This window comes from Clinocottus analis, unplaced genomic scaffold (genome assembly GCF_023055335.1).
Source record: "Clinocottus analis isolate CAN_PGR_092001 unplaced genomic scaffold, fCliAna1.0.p SCAF_16, whole genome shotgun sequence".
Classification (NCBI taxonomy): Eukaryota; Metazoa; Chordata; class Actinopteri; order Perciformes; family Cottidae; genus Clinocottus; species Clinocottus analis.
The window spans coordinates 8,864,303-8,886,180 of record NW_027175887.1 but is presented as its reverse complement, the minus strand read 5'-3'; the positions used below and the strand labels follow the sequence as shown (position 1 = coordinate 8,886,180).

General features: G+C 42.2%; 2 protein-coding genes across 12 annotated transcripts in view; one reads left to right on the top strand and one right to left on the bottom strand.

Moving 5' to 3' along the window:
- Positions 1-6,760, top strand: part of aatka (apoptosis-associated tyrosine kinase a) — a 29,771-nt gene extending 23,011 nt beyond the window's left edge. For 2 of the 3 annotated variants that reach the window (XM_068578845.1, XM_068578846.1), the window contains 4 exons: positions 450-3,804; positions 3,912-4,092; positions 4,196-4,399; positions 5,010-6,760. In XM_068578845.1, coding sequence (XP_068434946.1) covers positions 450-3,804; positions 3,912-4,092; positions 4,196-4,399; positions 5,010-5,038 — 3,769 coding nt within the window. In that variant the 3' untranslated portion in view covers positions 5,039-6,760. The remainder of the gene's footprint in view (positions 1-449; positions 3,805-3,911; positions 4,093-4,195; positions 4,400-5,009) is intronic. The other variant, XM_068578847.1, reaches the window with a different exon arrangement.
- The window catches only part of LOC137786763 (BAR/IMD domain-containing adapter protein 2-like), a 47,409-nt gene continuing 32,164 nt past the window's right edge, over positions 6,634-21,878 (bottom strand). For 3 of the 9 annotated variants that reach the window (XM_068578848.1, XM_068578851.1, XM_068578857.1), the window contains 8 exons: positions 17,949-18,101; positions 14,907-15,149; positions 14,239-14,470; positions 13,755-13,956; positions 13,571-13,639; positions 13,326-13,479; positions 13,032-13,069; positions 10,457-11,001 (listed from right to left, as the gene is read on the bottom strand). In XM_068578848.1, the coding sequence (XP_068434949.1) occupies positions 10,917-11,001; positions 13,032-13,069; positions 13,326-13,479; positions 13,571-13,639; positions 13,755-13,956; positions 14,239-14,470; positions 14,907-15,149; positions 17,949-18,101 (1,176 nt within the window). In that variant the 3' untranslated portion in view covers positions 10,457-10,916. Of the gene's footprint in view, positions 8,677-10,456; positions 11,291-13,031; positions 13,070-13,325; positions 13,480-13,570; positions 13,640-13,754; positions 13,957-14,238; positions 14,471-14,906; positions 15,150-17,948; positions 18,102-21,878 lie in introns of those variants that run through there. The other 6 variants (XM_068578850.1, XM_068578853.1, XM_068578856.1 and 3 more) reach the window with 5 other exon arrangements.

Here is a 21,878-nt window from a genome sequence, read left to right as displayed (position 1 = left end):
TACTTTCCCCCTATTCTCTATGATTCCCGTTGGCATCGACTTGAGTAAAATCACCTCATTCATCTTCACCTGGGAAGCCAGCCAAATATAGTTCTTATTTATTTATTTTTGAAATTGTTCTTCGCTAAATAAAATGCGCTCCACAGAGAAGGCTCCAAGGAGTAAAGTAAACACCTTTTAACTATGTCAGCATATGTACTGCATTTCCTTCATATACTCTATATGTCTTGAACAAGTATGTGTTACTAGAAAGTGCTGACTTCAAAAGTTTATTTTTATATCGCCTTGATGTGAGTCTAGGAGCAATTGTTTTACTTGTGGCTTTTTCTCTCCTAACTAGGAGATATTAATAATATCATCTTAGCTTGTATGCAGATGTAAGAAACAGTAACACAATAATAATATTTAATCTCCTTTGCCCTGGATTATGTTCTTTCCTTTCTGTCTAGGTATGAGGTGATGCAGTTCTGCTGGCTGCAGCCAGAGCTAAGACCCAGCAGTGAGGAAGTCCATCTTCTGGTCACATACTTGTGTGCCAAAGGCTCGAGTGAGGCCGAGGAAGACTTTGAACAACGTTGGAATGCCTTGAGACCCAACCTGTTCAGCAGCACCTCCCACACAGCTGCATCCACAGCCCTAGTCCTGACCCCTACACCTGCCTCAGCTGACATCCCCAGTCCAGACCAACCTCAGGCAGTGGAGCTGGCCTCCTCTGCCTCATCCTCCTTCCCCCTCTTGGAGCACTTCTCTGACAGCTTCCACTCTGACACAGGGGATGACCTGCTGACCGTCACAGAGACCAGCCATGGTCTCAACTTTGAGTACAAATGGGAGCAGGCCCGAGCTGAGCAGCCTTACTGCTCCTCCTCCACCAGTGGGACACTGGGCCAGGGGAACCCATATTACCAGGACATCTACTATTCAAGTAAAGGAAGCACCTCAGGGGGCTGCAAGACTGACAGCCTGACATCAGGCATATCCCCATCCTATTATGAACCTGAACACCCTGGTGTGGTCCCAGTGTTGAGTGCCCACAGCCCCTCAGTCAGCAGCGAGTATTACATTCGCATAGAGGAACCAGTGGAGTGTAACATTAACTTGGATGACAGCGTGCTGGACTATAGTCCAGGATTGGAGGCCAGCAGCAGCAGGTTGTCCTCTGAGAGTCGGACTGGTCAATCCATGGCTCAGCCCAGTGCTTACTGGACAACTGACCACAACAAATCTACTGCCTATGACTCTGATTCAAGCCCCACTGTCCAACTAAACATGGAGCCACTACTGAGACAGTCCTCCAGCACCAGTCCTGTAAAGCTAGGCCACTCGCACAACTGCTTCTCATCCAGTCAAGACGACAAAATCTACTGTGAACAATCATCAGCACACAAGTCCCACCAATCCTGTCTGTCTGAACTGGATACATCGCCAGAGCCCAAATCAAACCTTGTCCATCCAGTTGGGCATTTAGAAAACCCTCGCAGTTTGTCACAAGCAGTCAGCAGCCCAAGCTTGGGGTTCTGTGATCCCTACCTTGAAGCGGGCACAGGCCGGTGCACGGTTAATGAAAGCTGCCTTAATATGATGGGTCCCGTCAGAAAGACACTACCCATTGTTAACCACATTAGCATTGATGTGGCGACCGACGATGGTCTGCTCGTGGGCCAGCAGAGAGGTGATGACCTTGAGGATGACCTTTTCTCTGAAGGAGAGGCCACTAACTGGACCTCAAACCATTCAGCAAACAATAATAGCCTGAGCTTTGACGGCAGGCAGGCAGGCAATGGGCACGACAGCTATCTGGACCTTCAGCAAACTGCTCACTCTAACACAGCAGAAATATCGTCTTTAACCAAGGCCACCACCAGAACCTTCCACAACTCCAGGTTTTGTGGAACATTGGAGGAAGAAGGGGGAGATGCTGCAAGCAAGCCCAGTGAATTTGATTCATACATTCACTTATGTCACAAAGAAAAAGAGGAAGCTGAGACTCAAGCAGACAATAACTTAACTGCAGAACATCTAAGAAGTATATATTCCCTTACCAGCCCAAGTATTAATGGCAAAAGTACAGAAGGTCAACAAATGGAGGGACAATATGAGAAGCAGTTTATGCTAAAGGGAGAAAGACTTCACTCGAAGCCTAAGATGATACCTGAAGCAAGTTATATAAAGTCTCCATCCTCTTATAAAGAGGCTCAGACTGGTCAGACAGCAGCCTTGTCAGAAAAGCAGCAAGGTAACATGTGGGAGGGAGTTTCAACAGGAATCCCGGTTGGTCTTGGAGACAAAAGGCTAAACTATCCAGATACCTCAGAAAGTAGCAGAGCATTGGACAGTGGAGTGGTGGTCAGAGACTCCAGCATTAACCTGGTTGAGCTTGGTGACTTTAGCGAGGATGATGATGATGATGATGACATCACAGATATTACGTCAGGGATCTTTGCGGACTTCAACCTGGACTTTGCTGAAATGGAGGAGGAAGAGCTCAGTCCATCAAAGCATCCAGAGGGAACTCCTGACTCTGTAGACATCCTTAACCGGTCCTCATCAATGGCAAGCCCCTTTGATCAGGCCTTCAGCCCCGATCCCTTCAATACCCCTGTCCTACCTAAATCCCTGGACAGTGGCTATGACACAGAGAACAATGAATCTCCAGAGTTTTTCTTCAAAGAGCTTGGAGATCCCCGTGGTGGTGAGAGACTGGGGGGAGAACCAGAACTAGTTCTGCAGGTGGGTTTGGGACAAGGGGTCTGCACTTCCTCAGAGCTACAGTTAAAGGGCCTGACGAATAAGAATGCATACAGGGATTCAGCCTATTTCTCAGACTATGATGCTGAAAATGAGAGGAGCCCTCAAGAGGAAAGCAGCAAGTTATTTTCAGGTCCAAGTCACCGTGGCTTTCCTGCTGAGAAATGTATCTCGATCAAAGATGATGATATTGTGAACAGACATTTTACAAATCTGACAGACATCAAAAGGTGTGTTGTGGTGAATCACCCAGAGCCTGACCTTGGTTCGACCCATCCCTTGCCCACCCCTGGGTTGTCCATGCTATCACCGTTTCCTCCACAGATGGGTGGCTGCCTGACTAAAGAGTCTGCCCCTGCAGATGAAGATCTCGGGTTGGAGACGGAGCCTTCCTCAGAGCTTAGCTCCTCCATTGGGTCTGAGGCCTCTTCCACTGCCCAGGAGGCCTCAGGAAACCACGACGAGGGAAACAGGAGAGTAGACGATTATTCTCCTTTCCAGTCTTTGCATTCTGACTCCACCATATCTGACTACAGAGATGAGGCCCCCAACAAAAATGAAAGTGGTGATGGATCCACAGAGGATGAGCTGCCCGAATTTAATCATGTCAAGGAAGAGACGGAGGACAGTAAGGAGGGTGTGAGAATAAATGAGGAAGACTTTGAGGACATAGACGCGGGGGAATGTGACTCACAGGACAGCTTATGTGAGGAATCTAACGGTCCTGTCGACCTGTCCTCTTCCTCGTCACTGTTAGAGCTGTGCGGAGAAGATGTGAGAGCGCCGCTGGAAGAGGCAGAGGATGAAGATGATTCAGATGACAGCGAGTCGGATGAAGAGTTGAGGACTTATAACATCCAAGATGAAGACAGTGAGGAGAGTGAGGAGGATTTCACTCCGGTGCCAGTGGTGGTGAGCGACTGCAGCAGGGCGAGACACCTCCGCAGTCTCCTGAAGATGCCCACATTGCTCACCCAGACCTTCTGTGACGAGTTGGAGAGGAAGAAAAAAGCGGTGTCCTTCTTTGATGATGTCACCGTGTTCCTTTTTGATCAGGTAAGACAACTTAATAGTTCAAAGTTGTTCAATGTGTCTATTTATTGTCTATTTACGACTGTATTGCTTGAGAGAATGAGGGGGATATTTATGTTGATGTCTTCCAGGAGAGCCCTACGGGAGAGTTGGCTGATTACGACTTCTCCACTGGAACAGAGTCCAATGGACAAGGATGTTCAGGGGGAAAAAACACTGAACACCAGCTGCAACCTGAGCCTGAACGTGAAGCTCTGTCCTGTGAACCCTTCTGTGCTTCTGAAGAAACAGATGGCAACAACTCAGAAAAGGGTGAGTTTGACAATGACACACAATGCGATGCAGAGTTATCCTTGTAGGTGTAGCTCAGAATGTTCACAATAACTGCAATTGTGACTTGTCTGTGTGCATTCAGGTGGAGGTTATGAATGGGACGATGAACTCTTGTTAGAGCCTCATCTGTCCTCTCCTGATATCATCCCCGAGCCCCCTTCCTCATCCAAATCCCCCTCCAACGGTCCTGAAGCTCCAAAACCTGCAGCTGTAGCACTGAACCGTTTTATGGTCTCACGGTTCTCTATCACACATGTCTCCGACCCCCACATGAGCTCAGCTACAGGTCTGTATTAACTGTCTTTCATACACAGTTGGGACTGTTGTATAATATAAGAGTACTTCCATTCCAAATGTCATAAAGAAGTAATAATTCAGTTTGTCACAAACACATTGTAGTATTTTATGTCAGTATATTGTAAAAAAGTATTATCATAAGCCACAAAAAGTCATGCTAAGTAATAAAAATGTCATAAAAGTAATAGTATAGTATGTCAAAAAAGCAGAGTATTCTATAAAATGCCATAAATACTTGTTGTATTGTATGTCAGAAAAACAAGTATGCTAAAATGTCTATAGTGTCTATAGTTTTTCATAGCATAAAAAGTGAACATAGAACCTTACAAGCAGAGCATAGAACCCTGAGGTTCTTTATTTCATTTGCCAAAAAGAAACAGCTGCACAATAATAATCCTGTTGGTTTACAATTCATATTTGATTGAAAGCAATGACAGATGTCTTAGAGTTTAGCAGTGTTGATTAATGTCAAAATATACACGTGCACCAAGTTTTAAGAATTTTGTGCATAGTTTAATTGTCTAGAAATGCTGCATTTTTTTAATGGAACGTTGCAATGAAAGCTGGCACACATATTTGCAATCATTAATTTCCAACAGGTAACGGAGAAGACGGCCCAAAAGATTGATCGCCTCCTTGGTCCTGACTGGATGAGGACGAGTCCTTCTCAACGCAGAAAAGCAGCAGTATTTTATTTAAATGTTTTACAGAGTTTTATTTTTTTTAACATTTGGTGCATCTGACCCTGTTGACCTTTTATGAGACAGTGCCTCATATTTCAGTGAAAACCCTTGATTATGTGCACTTTTTTATTTTAATCTGTGGCAAAAGGGATAGCTGCTGGTGCGGTAACCTGAGAGACAACCAAGCGAGTGGATAAAGTTCACATATTGTTTGCAGAATTTAAATCAATATACAGTATATTTGGATTTCTGTTGGTGACCTTACAGCTAATTTAGCTACTTTAAAAGAAAATAAAAGGTGAATAAAAGGAAACGACAGGCTTCATAACTGCTTCTCTCATTCGTTGCCTTGGTCCATCCGCTAAAAATTTCTCTGCCATTTTTAAAAACTGTTTCAGCTCTTATTGTTGGTGCCAGAGAACTATGCTCGATAATTGTCGCATAAAACCAGACTTTATAACAACAGTGGGTGGTGGTGATGATGAAGATGGAGGTGCTGGAACTCATCTTTTCCCTTGATCCAAATCATATCCAAATCATATTGATGGTGGATTCGCTATGCTTTGTTGTGGAAATCTGATGCAGGAAATCAAGTTGTTGTCACTCTCTAATTATCACCAACAATCACTCTGGTTAATGATGACCTACAGTATATGTCTAGCTTTACCATATCTGTCTGAAGCACTTTGTATAGCCAAATCGGGTCCTTTATTGTAGAAGTGGTGGCTCTGTTATCTACACCCCCCCCTATCCTGGAATGAAAATATCTAAACATGTGAGGTTCCTTATTTGTGTCCACAGTGCCAGCTACAGTTTCACTTTATTTGTGGCATATAAGCTTTGTTTGTGACATTTCATCAGCAATAGTGACACCAAAGGGATAGAGAGGTGTTTCAGCACTACTGAGTGGTGTCATGTCAAAATGCCATTTATTTTGAATGTCAACTTCATGCTTTTTTTCTACATCTATGTATTGTCCACAGTGTCATACATAATGTATTCTATTAAATACGTGTTGAATGCCTGGGTCTGAGGTGTAAAAAAAAAAAGAAAAGACACTCAATATGAAATCTCACATATTGTACGAATGTTTTATCAACATGTAGGTAGCTTGACTTGAACTACTACTGCTGTATCGGCAGCTCCCTCCCCTTCTCTCTCAAAGTGCCAATTCAGTTTCCTCTCACCTTGCCTTTTAATTTACGCAAGAGGAGAAAATGTTGCTTGTATTTTTGTACGATTTGAAAAAGATGCAATCCAAGATGATGGTCTCTAAAATTTGCCAGAGATATTACAAAGCCTATTGGCTAAAGTGGCAGACAGCTTTGGAGAAGGTGAGGTGGGTAGCTCTGTGCACCGGTAGTAACATCATTGCTGTTTCCATTCCCCCTCACTCATTGCTATTGTACTATCCCAAACAAAATAAATCCAAATACTTTTTCCCTTTGTGTGTCTGTGATACATTTATCTGCATTGATGTTGAAGAGGTGCAATTTCCGACAGAAGAAGATCACGTGAAAACACAACACATAAAAGTATGATGTTTCTGCCCATTTAGATTTATTTTGGACAAGATAATTTATATGCACTTTCTGTACAGTACGGATATAATACAAACAGGACAAAAGTGAGCCATGGACACAATGAAAGCTATATAAAAGTTAAAAAAAGAAAAAATTGAAACTTGCTGCCCAAACAAGCTTTGTAATAAAAGCCTGATCATATCACTCAGTGTAAAATGACTCATCTATTGAAAATGGACTTTTCAAGATGGAACTTAATTCCATGCAGTCTAAGAGACATTTTAACGTGTTCACACAACCACACAGTATTTTTTTATTGATTTCTTTTTGCATACAGTTCCACTTCCTACCCACACATTATACTATGGATAAATGCCTCTGATCTAAGCTTTTCTCCCAGATGAGTGTATAATACTGAGAATGAACGATCAAAAGCTACAATAATACTGTACCTTATCTGATAAGCTACCACTCCCTCAAAGCTAATTATATATGTTTTTAAAGACTCATTTTGTATGCACTGTATTTCATTTGTTGGATATCTGACAGCGTAGACATTACTGAAATTTAAAAACAAAATAGCAAAAATAGTATTGTATTTCAGCGATATCGCACTGTGTGCAGGAGCTTGCGAAGCAAAAAGTCCCGACATTACAAGCAAAACAAAAAAGGGAAATAATCCAACTTATATTTTCAGGAATATATATAAAAAAATGAAATAAAATGAGCCGTGATGCATAAGCCCTTAAACCAGTTTACATAATGATTGGGTCAATGCTGCAAGAATAAAGAGACAGAAGGCACAGTTCCCACATTGAAAATATGGGTGTACTGTATCACAATTAGTAAATATATCACTATGTTATATCATTTAACAAAAGCAGAATCATAGTTTACTTACCAACTGACCCATTCTAGCAATTTGTTGCAGTATCCTATCAACACACTGTGCATATTACAGTGATGCACTGAACTGTTGTCGCCGTCTTCTTCCCCATCACGCCGCATTGAAACAACCTATGTGCTCCTTCACTGCTCAATAATGCAAATAATCCTCAAATGAAATTTACAGTGTATAGTGTTGAACAAAATAAATCCCATTGCATAAATGCAGATAAATAATAATGTGACTGCATTCCTAGTAAAAACCTATTAGCCATGCCTTATCCACAACTTGTGTGATCTAAAATAACTAATGCAATCTTCTATCACAATTGAATGCAATTGAATGTTCAGGCTGAGACATTCAATGTTAGTGGAGGCCTTTGCAAAAATCTGAGAATTAAGTAGAAATTCTCAAGAGTGAATTTCCACAGAAAGAAATCTTCTTAGTAATGTAACGCGCTACTGGGCCCTCTTGTGATGACATCATACAACTGAGACACGTCAATATTGGCCATTTTCTCTCTCCCCTTCAAAAAAGGGCCCATTATTGGACAAAAGGGGGCAGCAGGCCGCTAGTAGAAGATGGGAGTAGATCGGTCATCAGTGAAGGTGGGCCGGAGGTAGAGCTCCAGGGAACGGTCACTGTGGGAAGAGGAGGGGTGAGACAAGGACAGTTAGGTTGAACATAGACAGAATTTAGAGAGGTGCATGGTCAGATATGCAACCACACTAACATAAGTTCCCCTTCCCATAGCTTTGTTTCTAAGCAAATAGTTACAGAATCTACTGCGAGTTTTAGCAAGCATGTAATGGCAAAGCTCAGGTAAGATATGAGGGAAAAATAACGAAACAGCTTACGACGGGCATGCATACAGAGTTAGTCTTCTGATATTTTGTTATACACACACATACACACGCACATAAAGAAAGTAGTTCTTTTACGACCCAAAGCCTGCTGGACTGACAGACCCAATGCTGCCACATCCATTAAGGTCAAAGGACAGAAAAGACCAGTAATTCCCAGCATCCTACTGCAGCCAGACAGCCAATGACAGCAGTGAGCGAGAACCAGGCAGTAACAGAGAGAAGGAGTAAAGGGATTGGCTGAGAGGCGATGGAGGCTGTGACTTACGGAGGTCCTGTTCCCTCAGAACCGGGACAATTCTGGACCCAAACTGGAAGGTAAAGAGAACCTTTGGGTTTGAATGGCTCTTGGCTCAGATCATGCATGGAGTCACATTTTGTAACGACACTGCTGGTTAGTCTGGTGCAAGATGAACATACTTGATAACAACTGTAACTGAAATGAAGGATGGAAACTGAAGTACACACTTCATGCACAACATGCCATATACTGTATGCTCCTTTTCAAATCCCAGCTCGCCAAAGTGGAGATACATTTTACTGCAAATGCAATGCAATCAACAGGCAGGTGTGTCTGCCAAAGATGATTTCCTTCAACCAAATACAGTTCAAACACAAGCTAAAATACAACGAAAAGAAGATAAGCAGGCAGGCAGCGTTCAGATAATCACAAAAAACACACTGCACACAACACCACCACACAAACTCAAAGTCTATCAGTCCAAATGTTTGTTTTTTACAGCGACAAAGAGAGCACCACAGATGCCATGGGTGTTACGGGGGAGGAGTAGGGATGAAACTGCATGCCTGAGACACTGCTGTGGTCTGAAATGATTCACGCGAGGGTGGAAGTTTTGAAAAAATAATTCATTTAAACATTTAATGGGGAAAAAAAGGAAAACCAATTAGGAGCCATAACTTTGAAGAAGAAAACAAAACAAGTTCACCATACCGCTAGACTGCATTCATTACTTTAAAGAGCTATTTAAAAAAAAAAAGTTAAGTGAGCAAGAACAAAGAGGAAAGAACAAAAAGGACATAGTGAAAGATATTGAAAGAAAACACTGTGCATACATCTGAAGCGGTGGTCTTTTACAGATACAGCAAAATAGAATCGCTTGGGCCTCATTGTATTTGTCACCTGTTAAAAAATCATCAGTTTATTAATCAATTAGTCGTTTAGAAAAAAGAATGGCCAATTGGTTGATAATTGTTATTTGTTGAGTAAACTGTCAAAGCATGAAAGCCAAAACACTCTGGCACTTGCTTCTCACGTGAAGATTTGCTTCTTTAAAAAAATGTATATTATTAACATTTAATGGAAAAAAAATAAATAATTTAAGAGCCATAACTTTGAAACATGAGGAAAAAAAAGTTCAACACAACTGAAAATGTCAGCGTCACTAAACAGATTTCTCGGCAGACCAGACTGTTTATTAATATATAGAGATATGTTTTATTTAGAATACCTTTGTAAAAAGTCACCATACATTCAAGGTCAATTTTTAGTATCACATTTTCTGGTTTCCCTCCACAGCATGCATAAGATAAACACTTCAACTAATCAGTAAGTTCTCATCGTTTCTGGAAATAGTTTTAAATTATTTTATTTTTTTACAGGGACAATAATAATAAAAAATAAAAAAGACCAAAAACTACATAGCCACTCAGGGAATACAATCATAAAATACACTGCGAGCTGCAAAAACTGCGGTTGTCATAACCTAAAAACTAAAATCACAGCTGTTATTGAGATTACTCAACAGAAGATCTCCTCCAAACTCAATAGCATCAGAAAAAGACCATACTGAAGGTTATTGGAGGGAGGCATTTTAATCTACTAAAACAACTCTGGCAATAAATTCATCCAAGGATGGCAAATGTTTTTTTTAATTTTTTTTTAATGGGGCTGAGAGTGGAAAGTTTAATTATAAATGTATAAAGAAACCTGTTTTGCAATGATCATAATACAGTGCAATTTGGTTGACTAACGGAAACAATTTATATATATATATATATATATATATATATATATATATATATATATATATATATATATATATATATATATATATATATATATATTCTGTATACTCTCGAAGCTCCATTTGAAAAAGTGCTTCATTGCACTTAAAGTATGTGTTTAATAGAAACAAAAAGAAGCAAAGTAAGGCAAATATGACACACCCTCTGGACGGAAAATCAAGTCTAGCACTGACACAAGGAAGCACAGCGCGACCTACGGCATCTCTCAGAAAGAAACATAGTAATCTGCTGCACAGCCTTACTTGAAACAAAGCTTTTTTTTTAGCATATGTGTGTTGGGTGGGAACTCGATAATACTGGGCCCACGTGTGCTTAAAAAGGCCATTCAGCCAGTGGCTTTAGTACAACGACATTGAAGTCTTTTGGCACTTGTACAGTACATGAACATGTCCTTTAGTTTGACAAAATGACACAACCATGTACATGCATGAAAGACAAGCAGTAGCCAAGGCAGTCTCTTGAGAGATCAGTCCGTGATGGTGGACTGTGATCAGAGATAGAGTATTCAGAGTCCATAGCGCTGCATGCCGAGCAGGTAGGCCCCGCTCTGGCTCTCTCGCTCAACGCAATCCTCCACCCACCAACCGCTACTGTCCACATCGACACCACCAGCAGCAGCACCCGGGATGGACGGGAGGAAGAAAGGAGGGACCCGAGGAGGAAGAGAGGACAGAAAGGAGGGATGAAACTGGCCTCTTCCACTTGGAGAAGGGGTGTGTGTGGAGGCAGAGGAGAAGAGGTGGAGATAAGTGGACAGGAGGGAGGCTAAGAGGAGGGAAAGATGGGGAGGAAGAGGCCCCTGTGCTATCCGCAGCTGTCTGTGTCTGTCTTTATGTCTGTTCTCACACAGTCGAAATCAATTTGCCATCAGGACTGTCACTGTGGAACAAAGAGAGAAGGAAGCTTGCCAGGTCGGACACACTCAGAGAGAAATGGAGAAAGACAAGACAGGCACAAGGAGGCAGAGTAGAGTTTTGGAGAAGTGTAGGTGGGGTCATGAAACATGTGTCGCCCCACCTACAGCTCCAGCTCCAAACATGGCTGCCGTGATCAGGAAGATTGGACTTCCAATTCCCTCATCAACACTTTTTGAATCCAGATCAAATTTCCAGTTTGATATTTTTGCCTACATTGAGCGGTTTTACTAAATATTTGCTTGCGTCCGTCACTTAAAAGTAGACAAACCCCAGAAGTTCAGGTTGATGTGAAAATCAAGTCATCTCCTTAGCTTGAGGTATGTAGTGTTATATTAATCTGTTGGGGTGAATACACCCTGCAGGACAGTGTTGTCTTAAAATACTGATACAGAAAAAAACACATTCAGAGCAGACAAGAGTATGTAAAACAGCTCGACACCGGTGCCCAAAGCCCCAGACTGACAAGCAGTGATGACTGAGATGAGGTCAGCGTGATGTCTACCGTCACAACATGTACTCCACCAAACACTTATAAAAGTGCACGTAGGGCATTTCTCGCTCTCTCTTCCGCACACACATGCACACACACACACACACATACACACACTTATAAACATGTACACAAAGATGTACTCCCTGATTGGACAGAATCAGGCACGGCAACATCCCTAATCCTAACCTCACACAATCTCCTGAGTCAGGATTTGATAGAAATACAGTGAAAATATATACTGAGCCGAGAAGAGTACTCAGACTATAAACTGAGACACTGACCCTGCTAGACTGCATTCATTACTTTAAAGAGCTATTTGAAAAAAGTTAAATAAGCAAGAGGAAATTATAAAAAAAAATACAGTAAATAATAATCAAAGGAAACACTCATGAGATGGGTATTTTACCGATGCAGCAGAATTTTGTCGCCTGGTAAAAAATCAGTCTATTAATCAATTAGTCGATCATTATGTGTTGAGTAAAATGTAAAAGCATTTGCTTCTCAAGTGAATATTTGCTGCTTTTCATTTTCAATGTCATTGTAAATCGGATACAATTGAGTTCGGCCAAGATGGGGAATTTGAAAATGGCTGATTAAAAATCTGACATTTTATAGGCTTAACTAACAATGGAAAAATATTCTACAGCAAACAATACTAAATACTGATTATCTTATGCAAATATGAGTGATTGCATGGTTTGAGACACTGTGTGGATCCTGAGTCTATCAGAGTGTCCTTTACACATATTAATGTATTTATCAAATACTATTTGTAATGGAAAACTTTTTTTGCAGTTAGTTAAAACAAATTACCAGAGGCCAAGCACATCATTCTGCTAAACATTACATACCTTTTTCTATCCCCCTACTCCCTAATATTTGATCATTGCATTATGTGACTATGGTTATGGTTTACAACACTGCACTTTTTAGGATCCATACTGACTCTTTGGAAAATAATGTATATGCCACATTTTGTCCACTACACAACATACTCTGAACCTGCTAAGAACGTGTTCATAGCATTTAATTTAGACACTGCATATAGTAATAAGTTGCCTTGCTGTCTTTTGAATATTTCAGCATGGAGTAACTCAGGTGAAATGCCATTCAGCTGAGGTGTTTGACTCTTTCTAATAAGTAACTAGCCAAGTTAAACAATTCAGATCATCAGTCAATACTCAGAAGGCAGGGCATGAAAAGGACTTACCTTGTGGCAAAGCGGCCGTCATAATCCTCAATAGCAGGCTGAAAAGATAAGAGTTACACATGTTACATTGTGTGCTTGTTTAGGACCGACTTGCCTGCTGTACCTGCATACAAACACTAGGCGGCAGCAGAAACTGAGCCAAAGTCTCCTTTACAGCTACTGCAGGATTACTCATATCCGATTATGCAAAATACAAGACTAAACCAGATGAGGGCTACAAATTAAGTGAGCAAGAGAAAGAAGTGTGTGTGTGTGTGTTGTTAATGGATACTACATATGCTAAATCGTACCCACCTGTGTGCCAAAGCCTGCCATGCTGTAGGGACGTGGGCGGGTCTGTGCTAGGCTCTGTGCCAGCAGTCGAGCAGTCAGGCCATAGTCAGGTGTGGGCAGTGATGCATCACTCTCCAACAAATTCCCCGTGCTGCTACTTTTCCCATGGTTCAGGCTGGGAAGGCAAGAAAACATAACAGCCTAAGACTTGGGTTCATTCGGGCTCATTACCTCGACACAGTTAATGACAGAAAAATGCTCCATACTTCACTTTGAGCTTCTCACTGTCGCTTTCAGGCAGCACACGTGTGTAGGAGAACGGGAACCAGCCACGCCTGAGAAGAGGGAGCACTTACTCTACATTACCTGTACCAACATGTCAGACCAGTATCTATCCAATCTCACACTATGGATTTTAGACAAATGGGAATAAATGAGCACAGTTCTTACATCTTGTTCTTCTCATTTTCCCCATAGTGCCAGCCATCGCGGGCCTCAGGCACTAGCAGGGTGATTACATCTCCCTCGGAGAAACTGAGCAAGGTGCCGTTGTCACCTGCAGCATGAGAGAAGATGGCCTGCACGCGAGCACGGCCATTCTTTTCCAGGCCCGCCGCCATGGAACTGGACCTGGGCAGGGTTCGTGTCTCTCCTGTAATATTTGCAGACAGAGACTTTGCTCAGTGACATGAACTTCCCTGCTCCTCCTTTGAGACACTGAACAGCAGCCATTCTCATCCAATGGCCACCATTAACATAAACGTAGCAATGTGATAATGTTATTATCCTTTAAACTCGTCATGAGATGTTAAAATACTCCTCAGTGTACCTTTAAGGAAAGTGATGGGATGCTCAATCACATATCCTGCTTGTGATTTTCTTGCTGCAGTGCTGCTGATGCTCATTAAATTCAAGCAGTGTTTGGATATCTTACCCACGGGGTTCTTATTCTTGGCGGGAGCAGGCCTGCGGACAGGGAGGGTGTTGGAGTAGACATCGCTGACCTGTCTCTGTGGCTGAGGCTGGGACTGGCCCTGTGCCTGGGTCTGAGGGGATGAGGGCCTGACTTGGGGCACGGATATAGTACCACCATCCGTCCAATATTCCTCTCCATGGACTCCTGTTGTCCCATTTACCATTGACATGCCATCGGGGCCCAGCAGCCTCTGGAATAAACAAGAAGACATTTGGATCAATAAGTACAATTGTGAAAATAGCTTCGCCTGTCATGATTGACATCCGTTGCATTCAAATTAACTATGTTGACTTTAAACATCCGTACAAATGTATCCTAGTCATGTAGACTCTAAATAGCCCAAAAACCTCAATGCCACCTTTAAAGTAAAACAAAAGGAAACTTGTCTGATTTGCACATTCACGGAGGGCCAAAGGCGGACGAGCTGACATGAGGCAAGAACCTATAGCTCCTTCACAGTGACGTAATTATAGTTATGTAATTCACTTCTCCACAAAAACAAGGAACAATTCTGGATAAATTGCTATACACGATAAGTCTGTAATGTCCTGTCCAAGAAAATCTATCTATGTTAAAGTTAGCGTTTTCTTTTAAGCCTTCATCTGCTAATTTGTTCCATAACTCACCGCTGGGTGTCCCAGGCCACCACTGCCCATGAAAACAGCCAGCTCCGGGGGCACAGGAAGAGGTTGGGCCCCGGGGATCGGGTCTGAGATGACCAAGTTAGATTTGGAGGTATGCAGGGGGCTTGTGCCCCCAAGAGCTGAGCCCATCTGCTGGGCCAGGAGCATGGCCCTCTCTGGCAGCTTGTTGGGGTCTGAGCAAGCCTGTTGCCAAACTGGGATCTTCTGAGTCAGAAGGTCTTTACCCTGGAAGTCGCAGGGAAGAAAGATTAGAGAGAGAAAAATAACAAAATGGGAATTACCGCCTTACAGTTGTATGCCGCCGTCGACCAGTCGAGGTGCAGTTTAAAGCTTCTGTGTCTAAATATTGCTGAAGAACTACCTTTCTTGGCAGAGTATATTTGTTTGTCAATACATTATTGTATCTTATGGAACTGTGCGTTTGATTTGTGAAACCCTGGTCGATATACCTTTCATGTCGTAACTCATATCAACCAGAAAGCAACATGAGGCTGTGATTTACAGTAATTTCTCACTTTCTGTTCCACACGACCCCTTTGTGATTCAATCACAACCTCTTGCAGATAATTGCTTAGTAAAAATTGTCATATTTAGCATATTAACTCTTGAGTTATGGCCCAAAACATGTGTTGTTAGCTCCCAGTAACCTCTATCTTTGACCACCAAATTACAATTGGTTCTTCCTCGAGTGAGAGTCTGTGCAAAATGTGAAGACATTTCCTCCAAGTGAGAGATATTGGGTTCACAAGAATGGGACAGATGCAGAAACAGGACAACCAGAAAACGACATCCAGCCACAACTGTAGCCAGCGAGGAGGCAGAACATAGTATTGGTGTAGTTGCAATGCGACCAGAGAAAAGCTCAACTGTTCTCTATTAAATGGAGAATCGTAATGACAAATAAAAACATTCAGATCTCAAAGGTTTATCCTCACTCTGTATCCTTGACCACTACCCTTTGCACAACTATGATAATGTACTGCGTGGGTGATGCTGTGGGACAGACGAACATACAACGAGCTGCCCACTGCAGCATCTTGCAGCCTGTGGACACGGCTGTTCTTTCCACAACCATCCAAACAGAGTTTAACTGAAGGACAGGAATCCACACATCTGTGTAAAACTCTAAAGTACACATGTATCGAAACACAAAACACCGACAGTTTTGTCCCTTTGTATGTCCTAATTTGAAGCTGTCGCAATCTCTTTTTCCCTCTCACATGCACACACACTGTGAACCCTCTGGGAGAGGGTTCTTCAGTTTGCTGAAGGTGAACTCTTCCCACGCACACCCCCATCCTGATTAATGACTAGACTCCATGTTGAAAAAAGAAGCAGCAGCGCAGTACACACACAGTACATACACACGCAGTACACAGTACATACACACGCAGTACACACACACACAGACACACACACACACAGTACACACGACTGATATACTTCATTATCCAAAAATATAAAATTCTTAGATTTGTCACGCACACATACAGACGCACAAAAAGCATAAAAACAAACAAAATGCTCTCCTCCATTACCTTTGAAGGTATGATATAGGTCTGTTCAAAACAGGTTCTTTTCTTTAAATGTCAGCAGCAAAGTGAAAATAACAAGCAGGTACAATACAATCCTTGACGACTGCTGTAAACTGCTGAGAAACAGTTTGCAACTCTTGTCCTGTTTGTTGCACTGAGCTTTGATTTTAAGCACTGTTTTTTTTATTTGTTTTTCCATGCATTCAGCGTTATGTTGCCTTTTCCTATTAAAGTCTCTCATGAAGCGAAGAGACGAGGCAGTTCTCTTCACAAAAAGTTGGCCAGACAATTGCAACGTGCAATGATGGATTACAGCTTCAGATCTGCCCGTCAGCTGGGCATTGTCTACAGTCTTAATGCATTTTTTAAATGAAGAGGCCCCTGTGAGCGGTCAAAGCTAATGCGACTTTGAATTATATATCTCCTAGAATGCTCTCTTGGATGAACAATGGTTTACAGCAGGTGAGTATCAAATACAACACCGATGACAGATGGGGAGTAGCTGGCTGGAATCTACACAATAGCAAAAAGAAAGACGTTGTATAAATTGACCTAACAAGCTCGGCACATATCCCTTTTTTGGGACAAAACGGAGATAAAATGTGTTGCTCATTAGTCGAGATCAAAAGTACTGAGAGCGAGGGCAGTGCACTGCAAAGAGAAGAAGTAAAAAAAAAAAACATGCAAAAAGACTCAACATAAGCAAATGAAGGAACATCTTCAGCAATTTGACGACATGCAGCATTTAAAAGAAAGAGCTAAAAGAAGCTCACAGCACATTAGAAGCTGCTCCAGGGGGGAAAAGAGTCACTAGTGGCTATGTTTTTTTTTACAATGTGATTGCATGATACAGATTTAATATTATTATTCATAATAATAATAATAATAATAATAATACTAAGCAAAAGGCTAAGGCTAGGGTAACAGCAGATATCTGCAATAATGTCTGAATCCTGCAATTGCAAAGTAAAAATGATTACTTGAATGTTTGCTTGTGCATTGAGCTCTCAGCACCTACAACACAGGCAAACCTGATGATAGAAATAATTATTCAAGGAATTAAGTATTCTGAGCTGCTTCTTTCTAAATAATAAACATCAACCTGCTGAAGGTCGGACATGTTTGCTTATTTGAAACAGGAGATTTAATTTATTAAAATTAATCATTCAAACCTGGTGCGGGTGAAAAACATGTGATGTCATTTGTATGCACCAATCAGAGTGCAGCAACATTTCCATCCGATTGAGGGGTACAGATTGACGGAGAATTTAAGTTAAAAAAAAACTCAATATTGAACCTGCATGTTTTCCTTATCTCGCCATGGACGTATAGAAATACTAATATTTGAAACCAAACATCCGTCTCCTTGAATACATTAGCTATAACTGAAATGCATCCTTATCTATTCTAACAATGCATTGCATTCATGTCCCTCCTCATCTTCCTTTGATCGAAGCAGACCTCTTATTGTTAGTGGGTTGACACTGACCTTGCCGTGGTAGGCGCTGCTGTTCTTGGCCACGGCACACTGGCGGTCCACCAGGAAACAGTACCTGCGACGCTCCTCGGACAAGGCTGTCTTGTATCCCTCGGCGATGAAGGTGTCCAGCTCAGTCTGCTTGCTGCTGATGGTCTCCACAAACTGGTGGGACACACACACACACACACAGACACATGGGATATAATATGTACCAAAGAATCACACCATGCTGGTGTTCAGATAAAAGATTTGTCGTTTTATACTCCTAAATCCTTATTGTTATCAATTTTACACACAAGACATGGAAGTTTTAGTTACTGGTGCACTGCAGGTCCTTCGCAGCTTTGTGCCGAATGGACAGAAGGTTTGACTAAGAAAGGGGCAAAGCAGCTATCCAACTACTCCTATTTTTAATAATAACCTTCTTCACATTCACACAATTACACCCATTCACACTTAGAGCTGCTTCGTCGTCTCCTGCCAATCACCACAGAGCTCCACTGGAGCAATTAGGGTTTAAGTGCACCTTGGCGGTAATAGTTGTGCAAGGAAAGAGCCTTACTCAGTAACTTTCTCAGACCAGATTCTCCCTCCTGAGTGCTACCGAGGCAAGACAATTATGGCTGAAGATCCCACAGTGTGGAGGTGGAATTGCTCACAAAATCCACTTCTCGATTTTACGTGTCAGACAATAACAAATAGCATGTGTGTTAATAGTTGTTTAAGAGTGAGTAACAGAGACAGAACGGGAGGGAGACCTGGAGCTGACAGTTTGTCTTCACATGAGCTTTCGAAAAAAGGGAAATGACTCAGAGAGTACACTGACCCCACACAGAATGGTCGGTGGCGGGGTTGAGCAGCGACATGGGGTCTTATTTTGAGGAGGGAGCGACATTTAGGTTTAGTCAGACACCCTATGAACACAAAGTAGAGTTTGCATATTTGTAACTGAAGGTTTTCAATAGTGTTGTGTAGAAGTGAGTTGACAGTCATGGCTTTAATCTGGCAACATCTGCTGAGTAGTACTGACAGAAGAGAGGGTTATATTTAGTTGGAATGATCTGAACCTAGAAAACATAGTTTTCTATGGGGTAAGGTTTTCTGACACAACTGTAAACAAATAGATTTGTTTATTTTGGTAGACAAATCTAGCCGGCGTGTCATCATGGGCAATCACCAAATACACTTTTTTCTGAATGCTTACAATGATAAAAAAGGTTCCCGTGTTTGTTGAACATGACTCCAATACTCTTTCATATTAGGAAACACTGTCTCAAGTTTGTGAATATTACTTTTGTCATTTCAGTCTTCGCCGTAAGAGAAAACAATTGTCATACTTCCTCAACTTCAGGATTCCCAAAGCACTGGAATACATTTTAGAAAGTTTTTACATTATATTTCATAAAGATGAGCAATAAAAAAAGGCTAATGAAGTTTGTTTCTTGCAGCTAAATGCAAGATCCTGTGGCGCCACCACACAGTGTAGATGCATCTCATTTAGTAACCACCAGAGCACACTACTTCCCCACTGCCAAAAGCAACAAGTTAGTTCATTGGGATTCCATGTATGGAGGAATATTTTAGATGCGTCAATGATTCTTACATTTTCAGGAAGGGCCTTTCGCTCTTGGTAGAAATCATCCTAAACTCTTACACAAATCCACAGAGCCAAGTTGTCAAATCAAGCAAGACGGGGATGAAAGGATGATGAACGCATTTTTCTCCTGAGAACAGACTGACCTTATTCTGTTCTTTCCGTACACCTTAAGCTCAAATTAAGTTCTTTGAAACTGGTTCAGTTAGTTGCTTTAGTTCTTTACAGTTAAAGGGCTAAGCAAAACCTCAGCAAGCTTAAGGGTTTGTCAAATTCACATGGGCCAATTCTCAAACCATTTAGAAAGGTCACTAAAGGAACGCAGTGGGAAAGGCCCAGGCAGACACCAGCCACTCGTATAGCTGAGCAACCCCCGGTTACATCATAGCTGGAATGACTTGTTTTGCAAAGGCTATGAATATAAATGAAAACTGCAACACGTCAAGGCACTTCTTACATGCAGGTACGCCTCCCCCTCACACTGACATATCCAGGACGAAATCCTGACACAATATGCAGTCTGTACACTACAGCACTAAACACTAATACAGCTTGCAGTAATTACAATCACTGACAGGGGAGGGTTTCACACCGTTCCCACAGCAAAGCACAAAGACAATTCACAAAGTCAACACCTTTGATACTCATTTTCTTTCCCGCAGGGATTCAAAAGCATTGTTTCCTGCACAGTTAAGAGCTGCTTAGGTCTGCCCTGCAGTTCCTTCATCATCAGCACTCTTTGGATTCAAAACAATTGTTGTGCAACACTCCAGGGCGCACGACAGTAAGGAGCTACACCTACAGTACCCGGTTCAAATCTGCTGGGTGTGTTTGTCGCTGTTTATCCACTTCACCACATAAACAACACCTGGCGACTCATAAGCCTGATACGTAAATTAGATGCAACACTAGAGAGCAGAATGTAATCACAGTTAACATCCTTCCTAATTGAAGGTTATTTTTACTCATGTTCTTTCTTTGAAAACATTCATATTAATCCTGAAAAAAAGCCGTCATCCATATGAATCCAAGCTTCCAGGTGGGGATCACTTTTCATTTGTATGACACTAAGCTGAAGTTACCCACAGCCTATCAAAGATCTCGAGACATTCATTCTTAATCCTGAACTCCGTCTCCCTATCTCTGTCTGAGCTCTTATTAACAGCCGATGCAATGCAAAAGGAGTTTATCTTGATAAATCCCCTTTCTACTGCTACCTTGGTCCACTCCGCTGATCTACATAATGAGCTGATTAGCATTTGGGCAGGGGCTTTATCTATTGATGAGATGGCACAGTGGAAGTGTCTGAAGACGGGAGAGAGCAGGGGAGGGAGGAAAGACAGACAAAGAGACAGACAGAGAGGTGGGAGAGACAACAGTGATGTGAGAGAAAGAGAGCGATCAATGAAAAGCGGCCGCCATCTGCGGCCACTGCCAGACTGCGCTCAGACATACTTTACTTTTTAATGAAAAGAGAGGAGGTATAAAAGAGGAGTTTTGTGCCTCTCATCTGCTAGAATAGCAAAGATGTGGTGGAGGAGGACGAGGAAATGATGATCTTGTCCAAGCAACTTTCTCAACTGCCTCGTATTGCCTGAAATTGCCCATCTCCGTCCTAATTTAAACTAAATAGTCTTCGACGTTGGTCACCGTCTGAGCCTTTCAAGGTGGATGTAATTGTGAAGCCTCTCAAAAGAGCGCAGGGCTCTCTCCCTCGGCGTGCGTCGTCCTCCCCGGGGGACTCTGGCACAAACGAGAGGACTTCTCCGTCACACGCCTACAGCCGTGAAATGATCAGTAGACGGCAGCAGGCTGAAAACGGATAAAGGAGATTGATTTTCCTTTTCTCTGCTTACTGACGCTACGAGTCTCGAGCCTGATGAGCTTGCTCCTCAGCGCAGATGGGGCCAACTGTTCAGTCATGGAGACACAAAAGAGTGTGGCGCTACTACTCCAAGTTGAAATTGTTGCTGTGGCCGCCTGCCGCCACATCTTCTTTGAGCCACAGCACGACACCGTGTCATACAGTACGCACTAACGAGACTTGGCATTGTGGTACTCGGCGGACAAATCCTTCACTTTTTAAGTGAACCCCTGACCTATTGTCGGTCTGTCGTCGCCATCCAGCCACACTTCCAAATAGAGCAAATAACATATCAAAGTCTATTGGGCAGAACGCCAGGAGTATCAACATTCCTTTCTTTGCACCACAGTTAGGATACATTGTAAATATTGCACACAAGATATGTTGTAATGTCTAAGCACCTTCATCTTTGCTCAGGGGGTGAACCGTTTGAATGTTCTTTATCACCATGTGTTGCATCTGTTTCCCTTTTCTGTTGAGA